Source organism: Embiotoca jacksoni, unplaced genomic scaffold, assembly GCF_022577435.1.
Source record: "Embiotoca jacksoni isolate LCO1_2020_lvr unplaced genomic scaffold, fEmbJac1.0.p SCAF_10, whole genome shotgun sequence".
Classification (NCBI taxonomy): Eukaryota; Metazoa; Chordata; class Actinopteri; family Embiotocidae; genus Embiotoca; species Embiotoca jacksoni.
In genome coordinates this window covers 5,196,911-5,220,991 of record NW_027185230.1, presented here as the reverse complement: position 1 = coordinate 5,220,991, position 24,081 = coordinate 5,196,911, and the positions used below count along the sequence as shown (strand labels likewise).

The window sequence follows — 24,081 nt, the reverse complement described above, 5'->3', positions numbered from 1 at the left end:
TTTAGCTCATTAACCTCAAATTGTATTGTGTATGTTACATTTCTGCAGACAGCTTTCTATAGAAGAGCATAAGGGTTTTTTTATTTTCATCAGATTTCCCGGCTTTGATTGGTATCAGAACTTTCCAATGACTAGAGGAGAGTGTTGTCCCGGCTCTCGAGTCCATTATGATGCGATGATAATGTAACTTTGACCACAAAAGTGAAACCAAATAAATATTCACGTGAAAGCTTTCTGTTAATGTTTTGTGTAAACTGCTTCTGGCACTGTGCTGCAGAAAAATGTGCATTGGCCCATCCATGTACCCCAAATCTGACCAACACGCAGAGAAAAGTCGCACATCATATACACACAGACACACAAACACGCACACGCACACACACACTGCATCCTGCATCCTGCCCCCTCTGACCTTGCAGGCTCTCTGCTTGCCTTTTAAAGCGCACTGTAGCGCCCAGCAGTCTGCCTGCACTGTAGAGCTAATTGTCTTCAGCTTAGTGTTCACTCTCAACGTCTCATTACTCATTCCACTTAGAATAACTTCCACAAGTTTGCTTGTGTTCAGGGGTCATTAAAAGTCAAGCAAGCCCTTAATTACGGACCCGGAGCGTTCAGTAAATAAAACTGCATCTCCCAGCAGCTCTGAATGTACAGTATCCGTATTCAGCTCTTTATAAAATCACACGGTACATCCACAGTGGATGTATGGCCACAGTTTAATGGTTCAAAAGGTCCGAACGTCACAGAAACGGAAGTTTATCAGGAAAAAAACGACATTGACAAGCTATTAAGATTTAAAGAAGGCCACTGACAAATGTGCTCTTGACGACCACAAACACACTTTGAGTCTAAATATCAATAAAGGAGTTGAAGCTTTCAAAAAGCACATCAATAGTATCAAAAATCTCACTAATTAACAAACAGAGACTGGTTGCTCTTGACCTCTGACCTCTGTGTTTAAATGTAAGTGTGCATCTGTGTCTCCTGTTTACTTGCTAAATAATTAATATTTATAATAAAGGAATTCAGTCATGTGGGGATTTAAATGTCTACGTTTGAACAAGAATAATAGAGCATCTTTCAACACGCTGTGCTGTAATTGACTGGACTGCTCCATTTTTAGAGACAGTAGATCACCAGCTGCTGTCTCAGAGGAAGATGTGTCTGTATTCGAGTGGGGTCAGTAATTTTTTTCAATTAATTAAATTAAGGATTTTTTTTTTTTTCACATTCCAAAACAGTCCGAGTCTAATGTGGTGCAGGAATGCTTCTGTACTCAAACTGGAGCATTGTAGCAGGTGAAACCTGCAGTGAGGCAGTTAATCTGGACCCGAGTGGGCTGTGCAATAATACACATTCATTCCTTTATAATTGACAGTGTTTCTGTTTTTTTGAGACCTCCTGTGGTTAAAGTTCTATATTAAAAATCTTTTTGAAGTGGAATTGTATTATTGTATCAGAACAGCTGTTTCCCCTATTAATTAATTAATTAATTAATTAATTAATTAATTAACATGGTCTTGGTGGGTATCACTGTGCAATGCCTAGAGGCAATATACATACACACACAGACACGGACACATACACACACACACACACACACACACACACACACACACACACACACACACACACACACACACACACACACACAATCATCTACACAACCAAACAAAAATCAGGTCTGCTGTCTGGATTTTTAATTCACCAGAAGAATAAAAAAAAAATAAAACATAGCCTATGCGATCTCTGGCATCCCTTTACATGTATAACTTTCCTTTATTATTATTTTTCACTTATCATTTCTCCTGAATAATAAGTGAAAATGATTCAATAGGAACATATGGTGCATGCATTTCCTTTTAAAGGATTAAAGGCCTAAATAGTGCATCTCTGTTTGATCAAATCCGTGTCCCCATGAACATCGCAATCATTTTCTTTATAATTCACTGGCTAATGTTCCAGATCATCGGTGAAATATGGGAATCTTTAGTGGTTTGTCTGTTCTGCTAATTGGTACAAGCGCCTCAGGCAAGATCCCATCTAACAAACTGAGGACGGCGTCGCTCACAGGGCTGCTGTCCGTCCTGGTGTACGGGAGCTCAGTAAAAATAGAAGCATGACAAATAAAAGATGAATTAGAACAGATGGCTCTGCCCACCTCACTGCTGTAGTGGATTTAATATCTGGGATGTGTGTGCGGCATTGAGAAAGTTGACAGATATAGCACCCAAATTCACCCAAAAAACTGTCTGATTATAGACGTCTTGATTTCACACACGTCTCATTACTGTAAATAGCTACAGGACAACGTATCATTTAATGTAGGACTAATTCTGCAAATACACCAAACATTTTGGCCATTTTACTATTATAATAATATATTGATACTGCCACGAAGCAGGAGAGAGTAATGACCCGCGCTGGCACAGGGTAACGCGCGCACGACCACGCGCACAGCCCCTACCAAATCCAGATCCACAGCAAGAAATTGTATCATCAAGGGGAATAGACAGACCTTAAAATTTAAAAAAATAAAAAATAAAGAACAACGACTGATTGTCAATCATCTTAATTACTGTTTGTTTGGTTTTTTTTCTAATTTATTTAAGATGGGTGTTAATTGTAATGCACAGTAAATCTTCGATGCAGACGAACAGAAGACTCCCATTTAGTAAAAGACGTGCAGCATTAAGTAAGGATTAAATCCGGGGGAATGCAGGGCGATTGTGCACCATATTGTCGTTTACAGCTGCCTTTAAATCCACAGTAAATTAATATAAGTAGTGGTGAGTTGATACAGAACCGGCTGTAGTGTGTCGGGTGGTTAAATACAGATTTATTTGACATTCTTACTCAATTTAAAATAAATAAATTATCTGAACAGTTTTTAGTAAGGCCGGAAATACATTCATATGAACATATATATATATATATATATATATATTAATCAAAATCATGTCATTTCAATCGTTAAAAAAAAAAATATTTGGGGGGTAAAATAATTTCATATTTAAAATGAAATCGATGCAGTGTGGTAATTTAGGCTTGATCCAGTGCGTTTTGAGAAAAGAAAGGGAAGCATTTCAATATGGTAATCACTCACCCGGGTCATGTTTCACTTATTGACAGATTTGATGTTAAATGTCTCGAGCTCACTTAGTGTTGTACCTCTTCATTTATTATGTTTTGGGCTCGCTCTCTTTTTCTCCCTGGTTTGACCCTCTGAGGTCACGCGAGCAATTCTTTTTTTTTTTTTTTTTTTTTTTTAAACGCATGATTAATTTCTCAGTAGGCCGACCGGCTAATGCATTATGAAAAAGTGAAATGTATTCCAACGGGGCTAATAGCGCTATTGTATTCCAATAAAGCTTTTCCTGCTTCACATGGTTTAGTCATGCTCCGCTTTTGATAACATGTCAGAGACATCTTCCTCATGGAGAGAGAACGTTGTGGACCATAATGCTCTTTATATCATAGTCGTTCAAAAAGAAAAAGACATACATTTGACCTCTATCCTAATAGAGATGTCAGAGTAGCTGTCGAATTAGAAGATACATTTAGTTTGTATTATTATATACAAAATGTACAAGTTTATTATTATTATTATTATTATTATTATTGTTGTTGTTGTTGTTATTATTATTATTATTATCATCAATACCATTTTTGTGCGAGACAATTTGCTAAACAAACACATAGGCTAGGCCTACACCAATAAAACACAAACATCTGAAGCAAATTCTCAAATATGAATTTAAAACTTCCTGTATTTAAAGGTTAAACATTATACAAAAAAAATATTCAAAATTGGGTTACTAAAGTGTCATAAACAGCATAAAAGTTGTCTGGCTATGTCCTCTTAAAAATAGACCATTCTCGACCGCCTAATTACGCTTCATAACGTTTGCCGACGTTTTTTTTTTTTTTTTTTTTTTTTTGTATTTTACGGAACATGATTGGCTGCGTACTCTTAAAGCTTCTCTACCTGCTTTTTTGCATATTATTTCCAGTCATCTCTCTATTGTGACGTCATTCGTTTCAATAGCTGCGGCCCGCGCGCTGGCGTCCCCCACCCCCACCCCCACCCCACCACACACCTACACCCCACCCTCCCTCCTCTTGTCCCATCGCGGAGTGTTCCCGTGGCGTCCGTCCGCGAGACAAAAGCACGCGGCGCGGTGACAAACCTAAATTGGTTTGAAAAGGAGCAGATGGGGCTCGCGCTCCCCTCTCAGCTGTGTCGCACACGCACGAGGCGCGCACACACCGCACAGATTTAAGACTCGAGCCTAAAAAAAAAAAAAAAATAACCCTGTCGCGTTTATCAAGACGCTGTTGAGAGAAAGATTGGAAGGGAATACATTACAGCCAATCTCAATATGCCGCAGCCCTTTAACCGGACTGACAGATAAAAGCATAATTCAGAATTCAAAAGGAACTCTTATATATATATATATATACATTATGTAAGTGTTTTTATAGCTTGTATAGCTTTTATCAGTATTTTACATTATTTTTAAAGAGTATCCAATATGTAAAACAAAATAAAAGTAATGGCTGTGATGAAAGTAAGTCTATAACTGATGTCCTTTGGCTATTTTAAGTCTTTCTAAATGACCCAACAGTCCTTTAATCCTTTAATACAAAACAAAATAACAATCCAGACTGCAGCTTTCTGAGGAAACCCTTTTTAACATGTATGCATGGCTCAGATGGATCACTTCATGCCTGCTCGTTCTGTCCCCGTGGTAAATGGTTTATTTCAACTTTATCCTGGATGCACTGACGCCTTAAATAACAGACAAAATGCATCACTCAAAGTTATACTAATCTTTATGTATCTTCAAAAGCACTTGTTATCAACTTTTTTTTTTTTTTTTTTTACCTCATGCAGGTGTGCATGTTTTACCAAAGATATGCTCTTAGTGAAAGCAACGTCCCAGAACAAATGCACCTGTTATGTTTCACATATATGCATTTCTTCATCCTAAAACTGGCATCCCAACCGTTAATTCCAGCATAAAGTTCCCTTATTCTGTCCCAGCATGAAAGATGGGCCACGGAAGAATCTGTACCGAGAACAACTTTGTTATGAACCTGTTTTAATTAACGAGGACAATCAGTATTTGGAGCAAACTTCCCCATGAGTGTAGACATAAATGAGATCAGCTCCTTCAGACGTTTGCTGATGATAAAAGTGAGGCAGCTTATATCTGTGTTATGGACTTCATATTTAGTTCTGCGCCCTCATATCTGTAATTTGCCTGCATATTTTTAGAGGAAAAAGTAATTCAGCAGCAGCAATATCCCTGGTTTAAGAGCTTGGAGCTTGGAGCAGGGGTATGGCAAGGAATTCCTTGATTCCTTGAGAGGACCCCCACCTCCCGTATTTTTTTTTTTTAAATAAAATAATCCCACACTAAACGTTTCCGAGGGCCTTGTTTAGGTGAATTGTCTCAGCCTTTTTTTTTTTATAGCGTGGGTGCTGCTGGGAGCTTTTCTGACCCTCAATTACAACAGAGGATGCTACAGTGTGCTTCCTGCCGCCTTTCATCTCCTGGGAACAACCTGCTCGTGTAGAGACTCATATTTCCAAAAAAGCCTTCTTGACTGTGGGTATCAGCTGCACTGACAGACATTATTCTGATCCCCAGACTGCACTGCACTGTCTGCCTGTCTGCTGTCTCAGCCTTCAGTTTACTTTTCTCCCCTATGGTCAGGCTAATGTTTTACTCCACACTGTCTGTGCTTAAAAGCCACATTTCCAATGCCAGTCTCTTCTGCTGGCTGCGTCTGCTGCCAGCAGTCACTTTTAACATCGGTTTGCTGGTAATTAATTTGCAACTCAGGGTGCATGTGCAGTCGACCAGCAAGACGCCCATCTTGATGGCGACGAGCTCGCACCGTAGTTATGACTGGCTGCAGAGTTGTGCGGAAATATCCCGTTCATTTAAAACGAATATATCAGTAGGTCACTGACATAATCAGCAAATTAGCTCAAATTATGTTCATGTTCAATTCTGGTTTTGAGTCTGCTGTGTTGTCATCACGCTGCAGGAGATATTTAGAGTTTCATTGTCTGAGACCTTTTGGGGGGGCACGCGTGTGCGCGCGCGCCACCGAGGACGCAGCTCAGGCTCGTGCGTCTGTTTTTTTTTTTTTTTTTTTTTTTTTACCTGTCCGTGGCAGTTACTTTGACTTTCGCAGCGTTTGAGTGGCAGTGAGCGAGACGTCATTTCAGCTGTTTAGTTTAGACTTAGGCAGCTCGGCGCGTGAAGAAGATCGAGGAGGAACAGAGTGCGCGCGCGCGCGCGGAGGTGCCTGTGTCCTGGATGGTTGGGTTGAGCTCGCGCTCCACGCCAATCAAACCGAAGGCAGGTGTGCGGTCGAGAGCGAGCGCGAGAGAGAGAGAGAGAGAGAGAGAGAGGGAGAGAGAGAGAGAGAGAGAGAGGGAGAGTGAGAGAGAGAGAGATAGATTAGGACCGCGCGTGGTGTCTCTGAAAGGGGAATAAAGCCGGCGCGAGCGTCGCAGTTTACTCACATCTCACGAGCAGGCTCACTCCACAGTTAAAGAGAGGAAGACACCGATTCCACGTGTTTTCCGGACATTATTCAGTCTGTTTACGTGTTTAAAAAAAAAAAAAAATGAGTTTTTTAAAGATACGTAGGATAAATCGATTTCGCTCGTGACGGAGATATTTTTTTTTGGCGCGTTTTGGGATTATTCCCAGAAGTCAGAGGTAAGGACTGCTCGACCATTTCTGCTGAAGGTGGCTAAAACGTTGTTAAAAATGTATCCGCTGTGTCTGTTAACATTAACAAGGGGATAGAAAACGAGCTTCTGTAGTTGACGTATCGAAGACGAACACGCTTGAAGTGTGTTGGAGTAGCCGCTGTATCGTACGACAAACATCCCGTTGAATTTCGAGCACAATTAAGAACACAGTGCATATTAGTATTATTGTCAGTTTTTCTTTACTTAATTAAAAAAAAAAAGCTGTTTTGTCTGCCTTTAATATTCTTCCACGGAAGTTAAGCTTGACGCCTAACTAACTGTCAAGCGTGCTTGTTTAATGAAGGCCTACGTGGCTACTTTTGCCAGAAACAAAACTTTAGCAGAGCAGAAGCAAGAACAAATGATCCGTAGTTCGAATATTGTGTATTTCCTGCGTAGTTTGCTGTATAGCCTGCGCTGTAACAACTTGTTAATTTAAAAGACAAAAAAAAAAGAGAGAGAAACGAACGCTTTTCGTTTTACATTCTGGGGTCCAGGTCTTTCTAATTCCGTATATTATCTTATTGTAGTAATGCCTTTTTTTGTAAAAAAAAAAAAAAAATATATATATATAATGTGCAATAATATTACAAATATATTAGTAATTTACAGAAAAGGTTGGAACAAACTGAAAGAAATTTCTTAATTTTCCAGAGTTGTTTATCCTATTTTTGTTGTTCAAACACCATAAAAATGATGTACAACAACTTTATCATTAATGTGCTGCCAGTGAAATATTTTAAGAAATGAGAATTTTTTTTTTAAATATACATTTTAGAAGTTGTTTATGAAAAGCTGAAGTCAGTTTCTGAATATTATTTACTGCTAAGCAGGCTTTTAAGACAATAATATGCTTTATATTGTACATTAAAACATTAGTGCAATTTTTGAGATAATACAGCACAATAGATTTTTGCTGTCTTACAGCTCAAGTTCTTTCTTTTAGCATTACTTTTTCTGCCATTAACATTGTTATGATTTTTGAAATATATTAAAACAAATATAGTAAATAGAAAGAGGTTGGATTTTTTTTTTATTAAGGAATACAGTATTTACACTGATGTGACACCTGAATGTTTCACCACAGCTGTCTTTAAAAAAAAAAAAAAAAATAGTTAAACAAAACAGGAGAGTAATTGTTGCCAAAAAAAAAAAATAAGCTGGAAGTATGCTGCCTTAAAATACTGTGTTCTTATTAATACTAGATTCATGTTTAAAGTTACAGCTTTTTCAAAATGTAAGAAATATATGAATAAACCAAAACACAAAATGTCCAGGTTAATGTATGCCTAAACGAGGAGTTTGGGGGGGAAATGTAGGATAATACTGTACTTCCACTGCGACACTGATTTTAGAAGAGTGTGTTTTCTCATCCTCTTTCAGAGTCTGTTGGACATACTGCTGAAAACACACACAGGCAAACACACTTCAGAGCTGGAGAGTTCTAAAACGCAGTAGAGGCTATAATTTGTGGAAAAGAAATGAATTGAATTTTTTTTTCCTAATTTAATATTTTGATAATGCATTGGAAATAAGAATTTTAAAAAAAGGTATTTTTCTATTTACTGTTAACCAGAAACAGAGCAATGATTCGGTGTCCTATCTTAGTTGATAGTTTTTTTTCAATAATTTTGTGAATGTTTATAATGTTGTAGTGATATCGAAGTATTTCCAAATTTTGTCAACTCCTGAAAACAGAAAATTGGCAAATATGTTTTACTTTAAATGGGAAATCACAGACATTTCATTTTAAATAATAATTCGTATCAATATGAACTTTCTTCTTTTCTTTATCTTTCTGATCTGCTCTCCTTTCTTCTCCATCTTTTATACTTTTCAACAAATTTACAGATTATAAAAGTATTTGCTGGAATGTATATATATATATGTATATGTTCTTTATGGTAAACGCATCAACATGTGGATCTTTTTTAAAAAATTGTTATTGTTTCTAACAGGTTGTCCGACCACAAGTTTTCCTTTAAGTATGGACAAGACCCATCTTTCAAGCACTAATGACATCATAATGACGAGCTCAACAGGCCCTTACCAACAAGAACCGCTGACTCCACCCAGGCCCGCCCATCTGCACTCCTCATCTTCGTCCATGTCCTCACCCTCTCCTTCCTCTTCCTCCCCGCCCCGCAAACCCAACCAGGTTGGCCAAGTCATCCTATACGGCGTTCCCATTGTATCGTTGGTCATTGACAACAACGAGAGACTCTGCTTGGCGCAGATTTCCAACACACTCCTCAAGCACTACAGTTACAACGAGATTCATAATCGTCGCGTGGCTCTGGGCATCACCTGTGTCCAATGCACTCCGGTGCAGCTGGAGATCCTGCGCAGGGCTGGTGCCATGCCCATCTCGTCACGCCGCTGCGGCATGATCACCAAGCGTGAAGCCGAGCGCCTGTGTAAGTCTTTCCTGGGAGAGAACGCACCGCCGAAACTGCCAGACAACTTTTCCTTCGACGTGACGCACGAATGCGCCTGGGGTTGCCGTGGTAACTTCATCCCCGCGCGCTACAACAGTTCCAGAGCCAAATGCATCAAGTGCGCCTTCTGCAACATGTACTTCTCCCCAAACAAGTTCATTTTCCACTCCCACCGCACGCCAGACGCCAAGTACACCCAGCCCGACGCTGCCAACTTCAACTCCTGGCGACGGCACCTCAAACTCTCCGACAAACACCCGGCTGATGAGTTAGTTTACGCGTGGGAAGATGTCAAAGCTATGTTCAACGGAGGCAGCCGAAAGAGAGCGCTCCCCTCTTCAGCCTCGATGGGTTCTATGAAGAGTCTCTCTGGTTCGGTGGTGCCTCACATGATGGGACCTGACCTGGGGGCGCAGAAAAGAGCCCGCTATGAAGACGAGGATGACCTGGACGGGGGCAGTCTGTCTCCCCGTAAGACGGCACGCAGCTACCCTGTGATCCCCGTCCCAAGCAAAGGCTTCGGCATGCTGCAGAAGTTCCCTCCCACGTCACTCTTCCCCTCCCCGTATCCCTTTCCAGCATTTGGCCTCTGCCAGCAGAAAAAAGAGGACAGTGACGTTTCAGCTGGGCAGAAAGGAGCAGGTTTGTCGGGTCTCTTGTGGCCTGGCCGCAAAGACACTTTCTATCCTCCTTTCTGCATGTTTTGGCCACCGAGAGCAGCAGGAGGAATCCCCGTCCCCACCTACCTCCAGCCTCAGCCCAGCACCCTCTCCTCCCTGGCCGACAACCCCTCTCTCAGGCAGGCCTTTCTGGATCTCTCAGACCCCAGTGAATCTGCAGCTGTAAGTGGCAACGGAAACGGCGTCAGCGCAACCATGGCCCCCAGCGGCGGGACCACCACAGCCAGATCTGGGCTGTTTGACCAAGAGTGCACGACGGTTACACCTGACCTTCGCCCTGTGACATCAGAGGGCTGGCTCAAACTTCTAGACACCCCGACCCTCCAAGCGAGGAAGCCGAGCTACGGCTCGGCCTTCCGCCCGGTCATTAAGGATGCAGAGAGCATTGCCAAGCTCCACAGCAACGGCAGAGGAGTCACGGGGGCAACGGACGAGGACTTTGGGGCTGTGGTCACCGGGTCGGACCGACATCAGCGGCTGTCGCCCACAAGCAGCTGCAGTTACGGAAGTGAAAGCGGAGGCGACGGAGAAGCAGAGGGAGCAGAGAGTGAAGAAGAAGGGGAAGTGGATGTGGAGTCGTCGAAGCAGGAGGAGGAGGAGGAGGAGGAGGGGAGCTTCACCAGCAGGCCACCACAGACTCAAACCAACCTGTACCTCCCCGTGCTTAGTGACAGTGCTGGAGAGGAGAGGGGGAAGGATAGAGGGAGTGGTGCAATGTATCCCAGCGCCTCCCCTCGATCCTCCTCAGATCCCATCCACCAGGAGTCCCCCAGCCTGCCCGCCTCCCCTCCTGCCAGCCTGCCTCTCTCCAGCTCCACCCCGCCTCACCGAGAGGACACAGCTTACAAAAACGTAAATATCCCCGCAGGCCATTTTAGCTAATTATTATTTAAATGGTGCTGCAGTGAGGCAGTGGTGTGATCTGCATAAGCAGATTGATAGGCTGGTTTCTCCCTGTAGGAATTGAAACAGTCACCCCACTCTGATCCCAGCTAATAGGCCCAGGCGTGGCTTGTTTAATGGCCACAATGTGTTTGTTCTCCCTCTGTCAGCCCTGCCTGTTAGGGCAACTCTAATCTTTAACCTGTCGACTCCCACATTAACCGAGCCTCCAGGAGGAGGACGGAGCGACAGAGGTAGAGTTATGAGGAGCAATTGAAGCTATTTGAATTAGCCGTTGACTAACATACTGCACATCTCACCGATTTCAGAGATCCACAGGGAAGAGCTCCAAACCAATACACTTTACGTTAAGTAATTACCAGCGCAGGGAGATTGTATGTGTCCAGTAATGAGCTAAATAATACACGCAAAAAAGAAACAGGTGCTTGAATTTAAAAAAAAAAATACAAAAAATGCAACCATATGTTAATATAAACCACCACCACCACAACAAAGATTGAAAATCACAATCATTACTCCACCTCACAGGAGGATATTGTACTGTATAAATGATACAATGGATAACGTGTAAACAAAATGCTTATCAACTTTATGTGATTTCCAGGTTCACAAAAACAGAGATGAAGGGCTCCCTGCATACGCAACCAAAGACAGTTCCAGCATTTCTGGTGAGCACCGACATTTTCATATTTTTGCCATTTTTGTATGTATAATTTAAATTTAAAAAAAAAAAAAAAAAAAAATCTATCATGTGACAAATGCAATTAAATGTATCAGTTTAAAAACCACCAAAAGGTTGTTAGCACAACAATTAAAAGACATTAACCGCTATTCTTCAAGCACTTGCAAAACCAAAGCAAAGTCTTTTCCTTCATATATACAATATCCAAAAATCACTTCGCATCGGACGCTTTCACCCTGCAGTCGTTTTACGATGTTTTGGTTTCCTCAAATGTTTGCACAGTTGTTGTTTTCTTTAGTTTTTTCTTTTTTTTTTTTTTACAACCTTTCATCAAATAGCATTACACAATCTATTTCAGCAAACTGTCACACGCTATCTGTTTCATCGGACGTCTGAGTCAGTTGTATTATAGCATCTTTGTTTCACTTATTGTCTGAGTGAGTGGTTTTATAGTGTCCGCGTGTCCCTGCGAGACTCGTATTCCTGTGACGTTTCATTTGCTCCTCTCATCTCCCACTCGGACCCTTTCGCTGAGGAAAATGTCTTCTGCGGGTTTCTGCGGCAGTGCGCAGAACAAACACACGCACACACGCGCGCACGCACACACACACACGCACACACACACACACACACACACACACACACACACACACACACACACACCCACCATGCGTACACTTAGTTATCTCCATGTGTCCGGATAGGCAGCTCAACCAATGGGCCTTACTGAATCTCTCTTCCTGTCTATCTCTCTCATCTTCTTCCAGATGAAAACAAAGAGCAGAACAGTTTCTTTGCAGCGGAGAGTGAGACGTCAGCGCCGGACTATTGGAGGGAGAGCTCGGGTACGAATACTCACTTATGGTTTTTTTTGTTTTTTTTTTCTATTTCATAAGTGGTTGCCGAGCAGCTGCGTTCAGATAGAAAACAACAAACGGATCGGTGAAAAAAAAGAGAGGGAAAAAAAAAAAAGCAGAGAGTAACTTGCGTACTTAGTAAAGTAGGAACGGGTGAAAGTTAAATTGTTAGGATGGCGTGGTTAATTTAATTCCTGCATTTAGTCTTACACCAGTGTGATTTGAATCTCACACCTCCGCACCGCAAATTTGAGGTCATCCTCAAACTCCACATTAAACCATGAGAAAATATTTACATGAGGAAATTAAAAAAAAAAAATACATAAAACTAGCAATTCTGATAATTAAAAAAAAAAGAAGAAAATCTCAGGGTGAAACTATGACTTTGTGTACAGAGATGACAATGACATAAGTGACTGTCAGAGTACATAAAGCAGTGCGGGCAAGCTCCTCAGTCTTTATCCATCTCCGACTCTTCTCAGACTGCGAGTTAAGGAATTCACATAAATACACTCGGAGATGAAACAGCAGAGGAAAGCTGCTTCCGTTGCCGCTCTGCCACGGCTGCTCTCTTTAGCGGCGCTGTCGCCAGGGCTGTTAGTCTTAGGGGGGCCGTTATAGTTCAACAAGAAAACATCAGCTCTCAGATAAGCAGCCGCGCTGGCAATCTCCATCCTAGACCCATATCACCGCCGACATAATTGCCTTTTTTTTTCCCCCCTCCTTTCTCAGCGCGCAGAAGAAAAAAAAAGCCTTTCCCGTTTGAAAAAGATCACAGCTTATTGCCTTTTTATATCTGTCAGGAAGACATTAAAAGTGCTTTATGACATCTGTGCCAACATTTATATCTACCCCCCCCCACACACACACACACACACACTTCCTCAACCTCTGCACACACACACACACACACACACACACACACACACACACACACACACACACACGCACCGTAATGATCCCTGCGCATAATGTATAATGTATTTCGAAAAATTACACGAAACAAATTAAATGAGACCACCTTTCCCCTGATTGCCAAACGTCTCCCTGGGCGGTGGGAAGCTCTACGTGATTAGAAGGCCTGATTCCTCTGAGTCCCACCACCACCGCCCCCCCCGCCCCCCCGCCCCCCCTCCACTGTCTTTAAACTCTCCCTCTGTTTCTAGGGAGAAAAAATAATCTAATTTTCCATTTATGTAATGCAAACCGCCTTGGCTTTGACTATTCACGGTTAATTGACTGTCAAACGAGGTTGTTATCCTCGGGCACTGTCTGCAAATTTGCTTGTCAAATGAGACAGAGAGAGGAGAGGAGAGCTCTCTCTGCTCTAAATGAGGGAGAGAAGCATAGGGAGGCTTAAGGAGCCAAGACATGAAATGACTGCAGGAAAATAAACATATCGAGGGTGCTGGATTGCTTCATTTAAGGCGTTCAATGCCTCATTGTCACAATTCAGACGTTAGCGCAAAAAAAAAAAAACAAGGCATAACAATACAGACACCTTCAAACGGGTCCATTTGAAAACGCCCTGCGATGAAGATGTTTGTGAAGTTTTAAAGCAACTAGTAGATTTACCCTCCAGCTGTCACGAAACTTTACAAATAAATAAAATAAACAGTCTAAATATACGTGACGTGAAACATCACTGTAAACGTGAGAATGCTGTTTGACATGAATTTATGAATGTTGAGACTTCATCCTGCTGTCTCCAATGTGTTAGTCAACAATATTCACCTGCAAAATAAGTTACCTTTGTTGACACTATAGTACAACTGTTATCAGCAACTATACTTTTTTTTTATTATTATTATTATTATTATTATTATTATTATTATTTTGGGGCAAAATCCTGGGAAATACCCATCTAAACATCTTGTTTTGAGCACTCCTCTCTTACTTCAGTTTAAAAAAAAAAAAAAAAAAAAGATACCACAGTTATTTACACCAATTTCTGTGATTTGATCTGAGAACAAGCAGAGACTGAATAAGTGAAGTAGTGAATGCAGTAAAGATCTCTTCTCCAGTGGACACAAACACTGTCGTTGCCACAGACGTACACTGACACCCAGAGACCAAACAGCGCATTGCAACGGTCCACTAAACACAGAGGAGGTTGCCTCCTTCCAACGCAGCGGGGTTTTAATTAGGTTTCTAACGCCACACTGCAGAAAGATCACACACGAATACAAACGATGAAGACTGATGGGAAATTAGTACATGACAAGATTAGGATTATATGCGCTGTACACAAAATACATCGTCGGATTTTGTGATTGAATGAACTACTTTTGGGCCCAAAAAGTAGGTAGACACACAAGTCACACTTAAAAATGTATTAATTTCACGACAGAATGTCAAAATAAAAGCCATTTATTTGAAAGAAAGAATGCAGAGATACACTATCAAAAAAGTTGAAAGGTTTTTTTAATTATGAAACAATAAAAAAAAAAAAAAAAATGCAGCTCAAAATGAAGACAATAAATGATTTGGACACCTTAATATGAGGTCACTAAAACAATCGTAGTAATGAGGTTTTAGCATTGCTTCAATGCACCACCGTCTGTCTGGCTTGGTTGGAGCTCTCCGTACAAACTCTATGTCAGATCCATGCAGGTTGAATTTGGACTCATCTTTTGCATTTTTAATCCTCGCTGTTTCATCCTTTGAGATTACACCCGGTTCATGCTGTAATTGCTGTCTCCCTGTATCCATACCGGTTGATCCGAGAAGGTGTAAAGTGATCCTTGGTGATGTTTATTGCCAGATTTTACTCAGTTACGTGGTCTGAAAGTATTTGTTTTCTGCTAAATCAAATACTGGTTTATCTTATATTTTGTGACACACTTTTATGCACCTCATTGAGGTTTTGTGATATTTTGACTGTCCAACCTTTTTGATGCCACTGTTTGTCTGTAGGTCAAAGAACAGCAATTAAATCTCTCCGTGCTTTCAGGTGATCGAAGCCAAGGTGCTGCCTCTCCTGTGCCGCTGAAGAAGGACGTTGAGAACATGGAGAAAGGTAAAGATTGTTTCTGAGTAACACTGATTGTAGATAAAACAGCCTCGCTTCTCTCAGCGGCACTGTTTATACTTTTATAGACGCATTCTGCTGAATCACAGGCAGTAAACGTATATTCGACGACATCTTTTCTAACAGACAATCCTCTCTCCTCTTTCTCCTCCCCGTATTTCCACGTCTCTTTTCTTCTCCCCCGTCCCGTCCTTCTGTAGAGGAGCTCCAGAAGGTTCTGCTGGAGCAGATCGACTTCAGGAGGAGACTGGAACAAGAGTTTCACGCTCTGAAGGGCACCTCGCCATTTCCTGTTTTCCGTAAGTCTGTCTTTTCTCACCCTTTTCTCTCTTTTTTTTTTTTTTTCATCCCCCCCCCCCACCCCCCCACCCCCCAAGGGCAACTTCTCCTTCTCAGCCTTTTTCTCTCTTTCTCCTCCTTTTTCAGCTTTCTTTATAACTGATCAATCACTCAAACGATAATACTGCACCAGCTAATCATAGATTTCATCTTCCAGATAATTTTCAAGATCAGATGAAACGAGAGCTCGCCTACAGAGAGGAGATGGTCCAGCAGTTGCAGATGGTAAGACTGCTAATGGTACAATTAGGTGCTGAACACTGATAGAAAATACGCTTTTAAGATGACAAATAAAACATCCCATTTTAGATGCATGAATTTAAAAAAGCCTCAATAATTGCTTTAAACCAACAGTGTCTGAAATGATTTTAAGAAAGAATAGAATTAAAACTAATTATGAAGCACTTCTCATAAGAATATAATTACACTGCTCGAACAGAGAAATAAGAAATCATAAACAGACGAGGAAATGCGACAATAATAAGTCTACCGTTGCTACAGCTGCAGTAGATTATAGATATAATGAGGAAATCCTAAATCAGAAAGGAAACGATGAATAAATAAAGCCACCCGCGAGACTCAACCGGACACTCGTGCTGTTGCTTATCCGTCCATCAAAAGACGGAGCCAATCACGTACTTTGTCTTTCACGGGTGAGAAGTTCCTCCGCAGCCGTCTGAGCGTTTCCGTCGACATCAATCACCGGAGCAGCTGGTCGACCGGCTGACAGACGCTGTTTGTCTTCGCTTTCTGACACACGCGACGACGCTTGTGCGCGCACGATCGCAAACCGTGCGCGTAACACCGGAAAAAAAATAAATAAATAAATAAAAACCCACAGACGAGAGCACGCCGCATCCATGTCACCACACGGGCACGCGACCGAAAAGGCGAATGTTACAAGCATGCACGTGCACACCGAAGAAATTGACAAATGTGTCTGGAACCGGCAGATGGATTCGTCGGAGAGTAATGACACATTAATTCCACACAGACGTTCAAACGAACTGCAACAAAATGTTTAATTTATGTTGCTGTGGGATAAGATTTAAAAAAAAACTTTCAGCATCTTGTCTAGAATTTCTACTTTTTATTTTCTAAACGGTGATAAAATCCTCGTGTATTTTTTTTTTCACCCGTATATTTCAAAATAGATAAATGAAATGAAGGAAAGTGTGCTTTACAGACATTTTTATTTACCTTTACAGGATACGGTATTCTTTATTTTAAACACAAAAATAAGTCATATGCTGTCACTATTTAGCTTTGACTGGCACGTGTGTTGTAAATGCATTTGTCTGATGAAGCTAAGTGTTATCTCTTTCCTTTGTGTGTCTTTCAGATTCCCTACGCAAACATCATCAGAAAAGAAAAGATCAGCTCCCACCTCAACAAGTAGCTGAAAGGTGATTGTAGTTCAACGTATGTGACAATGCAGCTCATTAAAAAACGTTAACATACAGTACGTTCAAATGAAATGTATGGTTTTCTTTAAGGGAGCGATTTGTTTGGATAAAACGGTGGCAAAACAATGAAATTCAGTTTTAGTTGCTTGACGACGTATAATCCAGAAAACTTGATCCATCTGAGATGTGTTCAAATTAGTTTCACAGTGGCCGTTTGACTGGCCGCCCTTTGGCCGGACCCTCGATGTGAAACGAATAAATAATAACATTTGCATCTTTTTATTGTCTTCACAGGCTTTAGTCAACAACATCAGGAGGAGGAAGCTGCTTGGATTTTTGTGAACGTCCCAAATTGTTAAAAAAAAAAAAAAAAAAAAAAAAAAAGTGATGTGAAAACTGACAGAGAGGAATATAACACTGTAGTGTACATAAACATTTCTTACGTTCTCCTGGGACAGCAATTGTTTGGCTGCTTCTTCAGTACCACCTCATTTAATTTCTCTGCTCACACCGTGTCTGCTCAGAGTTCACCGCTGCGGGGAAACACACCGGTAAAAGATTCAGAACGTTTCCTTTTCACCGACTCGAGTTTCTCTCTCAAACCGACTGAACCCAAACTGGGTGACGTCAGAGGAAATAGAACAGTTCCTGCTCTTTCCTCACTGGTGCGTCGGCAGTCGCATTTGAAGCTTTATCCAACCAGGACCAAGGCGACCACGGCCTTCGCTGCCCTTTGCGAACTTCCGGGGCTGCCGAAGACCACGACGAAGGTCGCCGCGGACGTCAGGAAGCTCTTTTCTAAACCCTTTAGAGACGAAAATTCATGAACACAGAAAGACTGGCTGTTACCGTGGCTCTTGACTGCTGTTGGCCCAACTGTACATACACCAGACGATGGAGGACGGGCTGCGCAAGATTGTGGCTGTTGTCACTGTTGTCATATTGGTAACACGAAAAAGTGAAGAGAAACAAACACGCCGACTTTTATTTATTGTTCACATTTGATCCCAAAGGGATTCTCCTCCTCGCGTCCAGCTGTGACCCTTCACTGTTAACACAAACCATCATCAACAAAACCGACTGCGCTCGAGCTCGGCCTGCTCGATGTCCATATTCTGAATATGGGAGACGAAGGGAGAAAACTGCATCAGAGCGCAGGGCGTGTTGGGAGCTTTGGGTTGTAAACCTTACGGTGTAATTAAATTCAGGATTCATACATGGCGGCATCACAACAACGGTTCACACATTACGCAAACGCATACGGAAGGGTTTACACCACAGTTGTAGTATTTGGGAGTGATTTCTTAATGTACAGAAAACCTAAAGTATTATATTCACTGCATTGTCTTTACACAATGTCATATCTGATTATACATTTTTTTTTTTTTTTTTTTTTTTTTTTTTTTTTTTCAAATTTCATGTATAAAGAGGAAATTATTTCCTGTTTTACATTTCCTGTTGAACAGTTTAAACCATTTGCTTAAAGGCACAGCGCGGGTACTTTACTTCTCCGCCCAGATTTGTAACAACCTTCCATCGTCGCCACATATGAAGGTAATATTGCCGCCATCAGCAGCAGAATCTGCCGTGGGGTGTCGGCTGATGGTGAACAGACAATTAAAGGCCAACTCGATGTGCTTGCTTTCCCTCCAACACAGTGTCCGGGCCACGAGGAGCAAAATGCAGCAATTTGTCCGTTGTATAGCTGTATGTAAATGATTTCATCTGACTGTATGAAATATCATTCATGAGAATACCGAACCTCACAGTCAGTCTATCTATATGTGTTTGTTTGTTTGTTTATTTATTACCCCGAGACCCTGATTGTGAAAATACTATTTATTATAATGTTAAATAAAAAAGAGAGAGACATGATGATGATGATGATGATGATGATGGTGCAGTCAAGTGTATGTCAAAAAATTAAACATGACAGCTCTCCCACCTTGGTTATAGAGTGAATGGATAAAGTCGTCATGTACTGAGGAAATGTTATCATTATAAACTGTTAATGCAGATGTATTTCAAAATGTTCTTGTAGTTTCTCTACTATTTATGTGTAAATTAAAAGTCTATACAAAAAAACAGAAGGTGGTTTCAGAATAAGGACTGTTTCACTTTTTTAAATATAATAGAATACAATTCTTTTTGCCAGATAACTTTGAAAAAGAAATTATATTTCTACAGTTTAGATCATTTAATGCTGCTGAAATCAGAAAACTGTTGTGTTCAGATATCCCAATGTCTGATTATTATGAAAACAGGTGCAAAATTACAGTTCAGTTTGTGAATTTGTGAATTTTAAAGTATCAGTATTTGTTTGTATTTCACACAACTCACTCTTTTGACATCATGGATCACATCATCCATGATGTCATACTATAGTATGTGTGGTCCAAAATGTCATAAAAATGCCCAACTATTGCATATTGTCAATAATGTGAGAAAAAAATGTAATAGCATGTGGTCCAAAATGTGACAAAAATGTCACAGTATAGTGTGTGGTCAAAAATGGTCGAAAAATGTCCTAGGATAGCATGAGGTCCAAAATGGGATAAAAATGTCCTACTATATCATGTGGTCCAAAATCACATTCCAAAACACGAAAAAAAAAAAATGCATAGAATAGTATGTTGTCCAAAATGTGAACAAAAATGTCATAGTATAGCGTGTGGTCCAAAATAATCTGTTTGGACGCTTTATCAAACAGGCTGAGTCCGATGGATGAATGTGTGTATGTACGTGAATACAAAGTTAAGGCGGCTGAGGAAGCCGGACAGCCCTGTGTGGTTCCCATGGTCGGACACAGGCTTGTCAGAGGTAGGTGTCGACTGGTGGTCTCCGTGGACAAACGTTGGACTGGCAGGTGAGTTGGGACTGGTGGTCTCCGTGGACCCACGCAGGACAGGAACCTCTAACAGGTGATCTCCGTGGATCTATGCTGGACGGCGGGTGAGTATCGGGGTGGTACTCAGCCGGGGGAGAAAGGTCAGCAAGCTGGTGGATTACTGCAGCAGGTAGAAGACCGACAGAGGTCAGAACCGGAAGCAGAGTAACAGGAATCAAACTTCCTACTTGAAGTTGCAATGAGGTACCAGATCAGCTGACAGAACGGACTGACAAAGGCGGAGTGCAGGACCGGGGTCGATATACCGCCAGGCGGCGATGAGTGGGATTGGAAGCAGCTGTGCCAGCTGATCAGAGGAGTGGTAGTAGGAGGTGTCTGGAGGCCGGCAGTGGAGAAACCACAGGCTCCAGACACAGACCAAAACACAAGGCACGTGACCGACAACAGCAAACACGGGGAATGAAAGAAAACAACTACAGTATAGCATGTCAGCCAAAATTTAATAAAATGTCATTCTATACTATGTTGTCAAAAATGTCATGAAAATGTCATACTACAGTATGCCGTCCAAAATATCAGAGCGTGCGGTAAGAAATGTCCAAAAAATGTCATAGTACGTTCTCCAAAATGTCATTAAAACGTCATAATATAGTATGTTGTCGAAAATGTCAAAAAAAATATGAGTATAGTATTTGGTCCAAATTGTAAAAAAAAAAAAATATTACAGTCTGTTCTCCAAAATGAAGATTTGTTATTTTACCTCAATAGGATTTATCGTACAGCACTTTTACTTTGGCCTAAGAAAAAGATCTGGATATCTCTTACCCAGCTTATTTGTTGTGATTATGGCTTTATTTGAAAAATGTTTACAAAACAAGAAAGATATAGACTTTTTTTTTTTTTTTTTTTAGAAAGGTAATTCATTTCTTGGTGATCTTCTAGTTGTTGTTTTTTTTTTTTTCCCAACTTTTATTCTCGTTAGGAAACAGTTAAAACGGAAGTTAGTAACACAGCGTATGTAATTCAACCTTATTCCTGCATAATTAAAACATTAAATGCATCAAAATAAAAGTTACTTTGCTTAGTATAAATGAGACAGAGCCCCACTACGCGGCCGTGACTTCTGTTTCACGACTTCCGCTGCCTGTTTACGGCAACTGCATTTCTAGGAGGAGGAGGAGGAGGAAGAGGAGGTCGGAGGAGTAGGAGGAGAAGAAGTTGCCAGCATGGCGTTCACGCTGTACTCTCTCATCCAGACCGCGATTCTTTGCACTAACGCAGTCGCCGTGTTGCACGAAGAGAGGTTTCTCGGCAAGAGTAAGTGTCCCGTTGTATTTCTTACAGCGTACATCCGACATTTATGAATGAAATGACGGATGCGTGGCACGATGAAAGCAGCTCGAGAGACGTGACGCGTTAGCTGGTTGACCATTACGCTGGTTTACAGTGAAAACACTCACATTTGTAGGGAGATCATTTTTGTATTCGTGCGGAATAACCTTAAAGCCACTGAAGGGGAAACAAAAGTGGCCATTGATGTAAATATAAGCAGCATACGTTGTGATATTTCATTTTCTCCAGTAACTCTCCTGTAAAATCTCTCCACCCTATTTCTTTTCCTCCTTTTTAATTTTGTCTTTACTTGCCTCCTCCTCCTCCTCCTCCTCCTCCTCTGTCTCCAGTCGGATGGGGTGTGGACCAGGGAGTTGGAGGGTTTGGGGATGATCCAGGAGTCAAAGCCCAGATCCTCAATCTCGTCCGCTCAGTTCGGACCGTCATGAGAGGTTTGGAAAGCTGGTTTCCTTACGTTTCTAAAAATAAAAAAAAAAAACAATAAAAGTAGATTGAGAAGAAGTAATCAGATCCTTTTACTTCAGTACAAGTGCCGTTACAACAATGTAAAAAAAAATTATCGTCTTGCATGAAAAATCCTACTGAGGTAAAAGTACGTAGGTATAAGGAGCAAATTGTAGGTAAAGTAAAAGCACTGGTTAGCTTCCTTTGATGTGTTATTGTATATTATATCATGGGATTATTAATACTGAAGACTTGGAGCCAGAACAACTTTAAATACAGTTTTTTCAGACGGAGGGATTTTGAAGGAAAAGAGGTTTCGAGTGAAAAATCCCTATTTAGTGGAGCTGTTAACTCGTAGACGCCGATGATGTGATCCTGACTACACGCTGCTTTTTTTGTGTGTTTTAAAAGCTTGTTGTGTCAATTCTTTATCTGAAAAGTAACTAAAGCTGTCGGATAAATTTAGTGCAGTAGAAAGTACAAGATTCCTCTCTTGAAAGGAAGTGGAATGAAGTACCAAGTAGCATCAAATGGAAAGTACAAGTACCTCAACATTGTACTTGACTAAATGTAGTTAGTTACTTTCCTCCACTGAAATTAACTCAAATTTTCACGTACAAATGGTTAATTGTGTCTTAATTTAAAGCAGCCAAACGAGCATTTTCCAAAATATAACGATTGTAAAAAAATCTGCAAAAATGTTGTTAATATCAATAAATATTCACGCGGACTTTCAGCACTTTTTGATTCTCTGGGTCAGCGGCATCTTATGGTCGGCGACCAAAATGTGTCATACTCGGTCTTAATAGTTTGAGGTTCAGGATTTTTCCACTAAAGTTACAAGCGGAGTGCAATTTGTTTACTTGTTTTGTTTGTTTTCGTCTTCCTTTCTTTTTCGTCTAACAGTGCCTTTGATAATGGTGAATTCGGCATGCATCGTCCTGTTGTTGCTGTTCGGCTGACGGGCCCGCCCATCGGTGCACCGAGCCCGGGGACGAGACGCACACAGGAGGGTCTGTCACAGAGGGACTCGGGACGGACATGTTTTTCCACGGGACTGAAACTGGAAAGAGAAGAAGAATTGTCAAAAATACTGGTGTGGCCTTCGTAACCGGCTCATCAGTACGAAACCAAAAGAACTAAATGAATCTCATTCTCTTGAAGTCATGAAACCGTTCAGAACTTCTGTCTTGTGGTGCACAGAGTGCATTTGTTCTCACGTTTTTTGTTTGTTCTTCAGGACACATTGAGAAGATGGATTTGTTGACACTTTTTTTTAAAAGAGACTTACTGTAAAGATGTTTTTTTTTTTTTTTTTTTTTTTTTAATATTTCTGATCATCCTTATGTGTAAAATGTTCTAAAATTTGTCCATCTGTGAGAATTAAATATATAAATGTAAATTTTAAGCAATGTTGCCAGACACAACTCAAACCAATGGATTTTTGTATTGTTTACATACTGATACATTGAAATAAATGTTATTATTCAGTTTCAGGAAGTTCTTCTTGTCGCCCCTTTTTATGTGGCAGCAGAAAAAAAATAAAAATAAAGAGTTCCAGCTGTTTTTCATTTAAATCCGCCTCCAAATCTACTTTGACTGAAAAAAGATCATGTTGCTCAACCAGTCTGTCCAGGGGGGGCCTCTGACCTCCACTCATACTGTACCTCAAAGCTAATGCTAGTTAGTGGGTTCACACACTCGACTACATGGAATTATCACACAGTAAATGAGCCTGTAGTTAAACTGCAAATATCTTAACAGGAGAGAAATAATAGCGTCTTCGTTCTAGTCTGAAATCTGAGTTTTGTTGAACCACACATAGATCACTTTGATATTTGAAAAAGTAATTTCTTACTTCTTTGTGAATGTGTTCTACTTTTACTTGACACTAGCGTTTTCTCCGACCTGTGTAAAATGTTAACATGTTTCCGTTTGCCCATCTATCCCGCTCCACTTCATTAATAATCCCCATATGTTGTGAATTATCACCATTTCCTCTCCCGCTGAGCTCGACAACCACTTTTATTAACATTAGATTCGACCCTAAATACACGGTGGCGCTGGTGGATCTGCAGGAATTAGAAGCATGTGCTTGTCAGGGAGATTTGCACAGTAAAGCCACTCTGATATGTGATTAGTCCGAGAGTCTCGCAGTGAAATCTGCAAGCGATCACAGGCGACCGGACGTGAATATCTGTTCTCCACAGGTCGGGGTGTGTTGTGTGGGGTTCGGGTCTCTGGGCTCTAAATAATGAATCACAATGATGTGATTTGATTTGCTACATTTGTTAGATTAACTCTCTTCTTCACTTTAGAGTT

The 24,081-nt window shown here is 40.9% G+C and overlaps 2 protein-coding genes across 2 annotated transcripts; both read left to right on the top strand.

The window, feature by feature from the left end:
• Window positions 1–6,640: 6,640 nt before the first annotated feature.
• Window positions 6,641–17,464, top strand: skor2 (SKI family transcriptional corepressor 2). The gene is made up of 9 exons (XM_069159431.1): window positions 6,641–6,743; window positions 8,737–10,748; window positions 11,404–11,467; window positions 12,249–12,326; window positions 15,292–15,357; window positions 15,570–15,668; window positions 15,866–15,933; window positions 17,051–17,114; window positions 17,409–17,464. Exons 2-8 carry the CDS (start codon window positions 8,766–8,768, stop codon window positions 17,105–17,107), a joined length of 2,415 nt encoding a protein of 804 aa, XP_069015532.1. The 5' UTR covers window positions 6,641–6,743; window positions 8,737–8,765; the 3' UTR covers window positions 17,108–17,114; window positions 17,409–17,464.
• A 3,683-nt stretch (window positions 17,465–21,147) lies between these two features.
• ier3ip1 (immediate early response 3 interacting protein 1) lies at window positions 21,148–23,336 on the top strand. Its single transcript, XM_069162424.1, has 3 exons — window positions 21,148–21,279; window positions 21,645–21,746; window positions 22,666–23,336. Exons 1-3 carry the CDS (start codon window positions 21,189–21,191, stop codon window positions 22,719–22,721), a joined length of 249 nt encoding a protein of 82 aa, XP_069018525.1. The 5' UTR covers window positions 21,148–21,188; the 3' UTR covers window positions 22,722–23,336.
• Window positions 23,337–24,081: the final 745 nt, after the last annotated feature.

Coding starts and splice junctions, on each gene's coding strand:
- skor2 (XM_069159431.1), top strand. CDS start 8,766: ATGGACAAGACCCATCTTTCAAGCACTAATGACATCATAATGACGAGC. Junction 10,749..11,403: donor AGGACACAGCTTACAAAAAC/GTAAATATCCCC, acceptor TGTGATTTCCAG/GTTCACAAAAACAGAGATGA. Junction 15,669..15,865: donor CTCGCCATTTCCTGTTTTCC/GTAAGTCTGTCT, acceptor TTCATCTTCCAG/ATAATTTTCAAGATCAGATG.
- ier3ip1 (XM_069162424.1), top strand. CDS start 21,189: ATGGCGTTCACGCTGTACTCTCTCATCCAGACCGCGATTCTTTGCACT. Junction 21,280..21,644: donor AGAGAGGTTTCTCGGCAAGA/GTAAGTGTCCCG, acceptor CTCTGTCTCCAG/TCGGATGGGGTGTGGACCAG. Junction 21,747..22,665: donor AGTTCGGACCGTCATGAGAG/GTTTGGAAAGCT, acceptor TTCGTCTAACAG/TGCCTTTGATAATGGTGAAT.